Here is a 7,497-nt window from a genome sequence, read left to right on the forward strand (position 1 = left end):
ATCTAAACTGTGGTCAACATCGTCGCTGTGTACGGGTAGAGATATCGACATCTAAACTGTGGTCAACATCGTCAGTGTGTACAGGAAGAGATATCGACATCAAAACTGTGGTCAACGTCGTCAGTGTGTACAGGAAGAGATATCGACATCTAAACTGTGGTCAACATCGTCAGTGTTTACAGGTAGACATAACGACATCTAAACAGTGGTCAACATCGTCAGTATGTACAGATAGAGATATCGACATCTAAACTGTGGTCAACATCGTCAGTGTGTACAGGTAGACATAACGACATCTTAACAGTGGTCAACATCATCAGTGTGTACAGGTAGAGATATCGACATCTAAACTGTTGTCAACATCGTCAGTGTGTACAGGTAGAGATATCGAAATCTAAAACTGTGGTTAACATCGTCAGTGTGTACAGGTAGAGATATCGACATCTAAACTGTTGTCAACATCGTTAGTGTGTACAGAAAGAGAGATCGACATCTAAACTGTGGTTAACACTGTCAGTGTGTACAGGTAAAGATATCGACATCTAAACTGTTGTCAACATCATTAGTGTGTACAGATAGAGAGATCGACATCTAAACTGTGGTTAACATCGTCAGTGTGTACAGGAAGAGATGTCGACATCTAAACGGTGGTCAATATCGTCAGTATGTACAGTTAGAGATATCGACATCTTAACTGTTGTCAACATCATTAGTGTGTACAGGTAGATATGTCGACATATAAACTGTAGTTTACATCGTCGCTGTGTACAGGTAGAGATATCGACATCGAAACTTTGGTCAACATCGTCCGTGTTTACAGGTAGAAATATCAACATCTAAACTGTGGTCAACATCGTCGCTGTGTACGGGTAGAGATATTGACATCTAGACTGTGGTCAATATCGTCAGTGTGTACAGGTAGACATATCAACATCTAAACTTTGGTCAACATCATCAGTGTGTACAGGTACAGATATCGACATCGAAACTGTGGCTAACATCGTCAGTGTGTACAGGTACAGATATCGACATCGAAACTGTGGTCAACATCGTCAGTGTGTACAGGTAGAGATATCGACATCTAAACTGTGGTCAACATCGTCAGTATGTACAGAAAGATGTATCGACATCTAACTGTTGTCAACATCGTCAGTGTGTACAGGTACAGATGTCGACATCTAAACTGTGGTTAACATCGTCAGTGTGTACAGGTAGAAATATCGACATCTAAACTGTGGTCAACATCGTCAGTGTGTACAGGTAGAGATATCGACATCTAAACTGTGGTCAACATCGTCAGTGTGTACAGTTAGAGATATCGACATCTAAACTGTGGTCAACATCGTCAATGTGTACAGGTAGAGATATTGACATCTAAACTGTGGTCAACATCGTCAGTGTGTACAAGTAGAGATGTCGACATCTAAACTGTGGTCAACATCGTCAGTGTGTACAGTTAGAGATATCGACATCTAAACTGTGGTCAACATCGTCAGTGTGTACAGGTAGAGATATCGACATCTAAACTGTGGTCAACATCGTCAGTGTGTACAGGTAGAGATATCGACATCTAAACTGTGGTCAACATCGTCGGTGTGTACAGGTAGAGATATCGACATCTTTACTGTGGTTGACATCGTCAGTATGTACAGATAGAGAGATCGACATCTAAACTGTGGTCAACATCGTCAGTGTGTACAAGTAGAGATGTCGACATCTAAACTGTGGTCAACATCGTCAGTGTTTACAGGTAGAGATATCGACATCTAAACTGTTGTCAACATCGTCAGTGTGTACAGGTAGAGATATCGAGTTCTAAACTGTGGTTAACATCGTCAGTGTGTACAGGTAGAGATATCGACATCTAAACGGTGGTGAATATCGTCAGTATGTACAGATAGAGATATTGAGATCTAAACTGTGGTCAACATCGTCAGTGTGTACAGGTAGAGATATCGACACCTAAACTGTGGTCAACATCGTCAGTATGTACAGGTAGAGATATCGACATCTAAATTGTGGTCAACATCATCAGTGTGTACAGGTGGAGATATCGACATCGAAACTCTGGTCAACACCGTTAGTGTGTACAGGTACAGATATCGACATTTAAAATGTAATCAACATCGTAAGTGTGTACAAGTAGAGATATCGACATCTAAACTGTGGTCATTATCGTCAGTGTGTACAGGTAGAGATATCGACATCTAAACTGTAGCCAACATCGTTAGTGTGTACAGGTAGAGATATCGACATTTAAAATGTGATCAACATCGTCAGTGTGTACAGTTAGATATATCGACATCTAAACTGTGGTCAACATCGTCAGTGTGTACAGGTAGAGATATCGACATCTAAACTGTGGTCAACATCCTTAGTGTGTACAGGAAGAGATAGCGACATTTAAACTGTGGTCAACATCGTCAGTGTGTACAGGTAGAGATATCGACATCTAAACTGTGGTCAACATCGTCAGTGTTTACAGGTAGATATATCGACATCTAAACTTTGGTCAACGTCGTCAGTGTGTACAGGTAGAGATATCGATATCTAAACTGTGGTCAACATTGTCAGTGTGTACGGGTAGAGATATCGACATCTAAACTGTGGTCAACATCGGTAATGTGTACAGGTAGAGATATCGACATCTAAACTTTGGTCAACATCCTTAGTGTGTACAGGAAGAGATAGCGACATTTAAACTGTGGTCAACATCATCAGTATGTACAGATAGAGATATCGACATCTAAACTGTTGTCAACATCGTCAGTATGTACAGGTAGAGATATCGACATCTAAACTTTGGTCAACATCGTCAGTATGTACAGATAGAGATATCGACATCTAAACTGTGGTCAACATCGTCAGTTTGTACAGGTAGAGGTCAACATCGTCAGTGTGTACGGGTAGAGGTCAACATCGTTAGTGTGTACAGTTCTTTAAAATAATATATGAGAGTTTGAATTCTCACTTTGGCGAAGATAGAGGCTTTCGTTCTACGTTAGGAAGTCAGGACACTGATACTGTATGTAATGTGTCTGAACACTAAACAAGAATTGGAGTCGATAATCATGTGATCTTTTTTACGATCTTGTGACGTAAACAAATATGCAGAGGAATTGGAGTTGTGACATCACGTTGTTTTCCCTCCACCGCAATTCTTGCGCAGTTCCTTCATACCACTCTAATATTGATGGCTAAATTAAAAAAAAACCTGAAACTCTTGTATATTGATATACTTTATTATTCATTAATTATGTATAATTTAACTTTCAGTTCACGGGAAAATTTACTATCATACATTAATAGTAGTGAATCGATAGCGAGGTTGGAATATCGCATTCTGAAGGAGTATTGGGGGTGTCCATTCCTTGAAATCTCCATTATTTTCTCACACTCACACAAATCCTCGGCCATATATATGATGCCCATCTGCATTGAAGGTACAGTATCAATAGTTGTTCACGGTATATGAACAAATATATATAGGAGAAATGAAAATTTTTGAAATCACATTTTGTGGAACATGTAAGCTAAACTGTATATCTGTAACTGTTGATTTAAAAGCTGGAAATATGTCTAAAAATGTTTTCAAAAATGTATATGATTCTTTTTTTTACATACATAAGAATATTGGCACACAGAATCAGACAGTGAAAGTTTGTCAGAGTTTAACCTTGCACGCTTTACTTTATTAAAGGGTTCCTGTGTGTCTGCCTGGGCCAGACTTTTGGCGCCCCGGCCAACTGGAATTCACCCTGTGGATCCTCTCATTCCTTCATATATGAAGCGCTGATAGAGGACGCGACGAGATTCACAAGAGCCGCGACTAACCTTAAAACCAACTACGTGAGTACTGGAGCATTTTCTTAGAATGGAGAGAATCTAGGGAATGGTACTCCTACCAACCGGTGTATTATATTAAAAAAAACACAAATCTGATAAAATATTGTGTTTGGATATTTCTTAATGCTACGGATAAAATTATGTTGAGATTTATTTAACTAACACTCTTAAGACATCAAGCACTGTTTGTCTTTAGACGAATGGCGACCGTGTGAAAGTGAACGGATGGATGATCCAGTCCCTCCAGTCCTCTGATATTCTTGGTCTCAATCTACCTCAAAACATCACAGATGTAAGTAAAGCTCTCTCTCTCTCTCTCTCTCTCTCTCTCTCTCTCTCTCTCTCTCTCTCTCTCTCTCTCTCTCTGTATAAACTACAATTAATGCGTACTATAACTCTTCATAACGCTATTACAACTCGGTTTTGTTTGTTTTTCGTTTCTTTCAGAAAACGCCAGACTTTTCACGAGATTATGAGAACCTCTCCCGTGTGAAGATATACCTTGACCAAGTCTTATTTGATGAAATCAATTCTGACCGTGAATACGACTTATCGATGAAAAAGATGATAGGAACAATTGACATCATTTTAAATGACATACGTTTAGCCATGAAGATGGATGTTAACTCGACCTCAGTTCCTTCCACTGCTAAAGACGTTCTGCCGGAGGTAATGAAATTACCAATGGAGAGAGCTAACCGGTTCATGCGCGATTACGTCATTTTTCATCAAGCTGAAAATTATGGAAAGCTTTTAAACCAACAATATAGGAAACTTTGTGAAACCCAAAGAACTTGATATGGATGTTTTAATAATTGAATGACACTCTCAGAAAGAAATCAAAGTAAAGTATGAACCATTTGTGACCAGCAAGAAGATACAGATGCCAAAATCACTTTTTGGCTTGTTTTTTTTTCAGATTTTTAAAGTACTGAACGACTTTGTATTCAAATTGAACAGATTATGTTGATATTAGCTAACAATCATCAGCCCCTTTTTTCTTTTCGTTGCTCACGTAAGAAAAACCAGATTGTATTTTATACAGATGCAGATATGTATATATATATAAGTATATTTTTTTAATAAATATATTTTCAGAACAAACTATATTGTTGATTCATTTTAAGATCTCAAGGGCTTTGCTAACAAAAAAAACTTTACTTTATTGATGTCGAATAGCTATTTATTTCACCAAAGAAACACAACATCGTTAATTATAATAGTCAAGTCTCTGTATGTAGCAAGAGTAACGGTATAATAAAAAAGACAGACTTACAACTCAACGATTACTATCGATCACATGTTATGTCGGCGGCCATGACCCGCTCCCCATCGTATGCATGAAAAAGGTTTGGAAAAACTTCAACTGCCTCACAACTATCTTCATTTTACTGGAAACATTCATTATTTTATAAAATAAAGTATTTTTATACCTTATTACCTTATACTGTAAACTACGTACGCTCAATGAATCCAGATTTTATTAACCATTAGTCTGATCGAAGTAAATGCTGTTTTATTTATTTGTGTGTGTGTGGTTTGTTTTTGTTTTTTTCATTATGAAAGTTTAATTTTAGTGCGGAATTGTCATAAAAGATGATTTTCTGCTGCAAAATAAATCTTTTTAAATACGCAGCTCATTTTCTTTTAACAGTCCCTATTCATCATTGCCATTTAGATATTTTCTAGAATTGTTTAGCTTAAACCAAAAGGGCTAGACGTTTTTTGCCGAAAATATATGAGATAAAAATGGATTATTTTAAGGATGCTCGACACTCCGTGACTTCTACCTATTATGACAGTGCGTCACAGCATGCTGATTTTAACGAAATGTGAAGCAGTTTATATCTCCAACATTTGGGGCTCGTAACATAAAGCATGCTAAGATTTTGACTTAAGTAGGGTCATAAGTAGGACTTAGGCGGAATCTTAGGACCTACATAAGTCCTGCTCAGAGGCGGATCCAGCAATTTGGAAAAGGGGGGGTTCCATTTGATGAAAATCAATATGTGCAAAATTCATCATTTTTCTATAAACAAGGACTTTTTGAACGTTTTCCGTGCGTATACAACTGTATTTAATAAACATTTATCTCATCACTATCTATTTCACATCTATTTCAACATTAGAGTGCACTGCATTATTGAGTGTTTTGCCTTTTTGGTTTAGGTAAGGAAGATTTTCATTATATCTAGCCTTAAGAAACCCAACTTTCTAGCAATGAGAAAGTGCGTCTATGCTTGATAGAAAAGACACACTAAGAAACAAAACACAACTCGGACTAATTATGACAAACTATTAATAAATGGATATTTTGGTAAAAAAAAATTTATGTCTTTGATGTTTTTAGATTCTGAACTATATATCGATTTTGATTTCTATTGATTGCCTTCTTAAATAAAGGTCTAAATGACATGATATGACAAAAGAATGGGATAATTTATCTGCTGAAAAGATGGTACGTGTGTAATACAATGGTAAAAGCAATTGTCGTCCCAGGGAACTTGATGTGACCTCTGGATTTCTTTTTATCTTTTGTTCTTCCTCTTTCCTCACCAATAAAGCAATTCACATAACCTGGGTATAATTCCTTCATTAAGTCGAAATATTGAAATGAGGCAGTTGTCGTCTTTAAAAATCGCTAAAGGGTTTTTCTGTCTTTGAACGTCCTTCTTTTAGTTTCTCAAGTTTTGTGAGTTTATATAAGCAGTTACTCCTTGTAAACCGACCATTACGTGTTTACAACCTATTCAGCAGTCCACGTGCATACTACCAGTTTATGGAAAATGTGACAGATTATTACGACCACTATTAATATTTATATCAATCAAATCAAAAAATTTATATTGGTGAATATTCAGATATTCATTCTGTGTAAATATCATCATGTGTTTAATACACTGTAATCATATGCTGAATTTAAATAATTAATAACAATAAAACTTCTAAATGTGTGAAAACAATACTTAAGACATACTTAAGTCACCTCTACCGGCCGCCTAAGTTTTGGGTAAATTGTCTTAGCTAAGCACTCTTCTAGTTACGGACTTAAGTCTAAGAATGTACATAAGTCCTACTTAAGCACTGTCTTAGACTTAAGTACCCTTTGTGTTACGACCCCCTGGTGTCTAACTCTATGGCGCATCGGTTCACCAACCCCCAGGTCCCGAGTTCGAATACTGCAGGGGCTTTTATTTTCATGAATAGCGATAAAATTCTAAAGTTGATTTTTTGCCCAAAATTGATACTGTCATTTTTAAGTCGAAGACATGCTAAAAATCAATATCTTTAAGTATTCTAGAAGAATGGTCTTGTATGCAGAACTTTTCCGAAGTGTGTGAAGGACTCTTAATTTGTATTCAAATGAAAAAGATAAAGTCATGGTTTTTTTTTATTTCACCGGTAATTGTCATCACCATTTCTTTTTTGTCCAACTTCTGAACTATGAACTGAGGAATTTGATTTTAATTTCGTAATATTCTATAAATATTTCATATTTGTGTTAGTAAATAGATAAAGTGGGGTTTTTTTCAAATCATTTTTTAAACCAAGGCATGTAATTCCCTCGATGCCAAATATGACCGGTCGCTGTTGCTGCGGAATGAACGCGTTATTCCGAGGTTATAGGTTAACTACAGATATAGGTCAGCG

General features: G+C 36.8%; 1 protein-coding gene across 1 annotated transcript; it reads left to right on the plus strand.

Moving 5' to 3' along the window:
- Nucleotides 1-3,424: 3,424 nt before the first annotated feature.
- LOC128180435 (uncharacterized) lies at nucleotides 3,425-4,839 on the plus strand. The gene is made up of 4 exons (XM_052848547.1): nucleotides 3,425-3,443; nucleotides 3,701-3,849; nucleotides 4,043-4,138; nucleotides 4,294-4,839. The coding sequence occupies exons 1-4, from the start codon at nucleotides 3,425-3,427 to the stop codon at nucleotides 4,642-4,644; spliced, it is 615 nt and encodes a 204-aa protein (XP_052704507.1). The 3' UTR covers nucleotides 4,645-4,839.
- The last annotated feature ends 2,658 nt before the right edge of the window (nucleotides 4,840-7,497 follow it).

Source organism: Crassostrea angulata, chromosome 4, assembly GCF_025612915.1.
Source record: "Crassostrea angulata isolate pt1a10 chromosome 4, ASM2561291v2, whole genome shotgun sequence".
NCBI classification, from domain to species: domain Eukaryota; kingdom Metazoa; phylum Mollusca; class Bivalvia; order Ostreida; family Ostreidae; genus Magallana; species Magallana angulata.

What these genes read in the sequence shown, in the direction of transcription:
- LOC128180435 (XM_052848547.1), top strand. An exon ending in CTAACCTTAAAACCAACTAC is followed by an intron (nt 3,850 to 4,042) that starts GTGAGTACTGGA and finishes GTTTGTCTTTAG; the next exon opens with ACGAATGGCGACCGTGTGAA. An exon ending in TACCTCAAAACATCACAGAT is followed by an intron (nt 4,139 to 4,293) that starts GTAAGTAAAGCT and finishes CGTTTCTTTCAG; the next exon opens with AAAACGCCAGACTTTTCACG.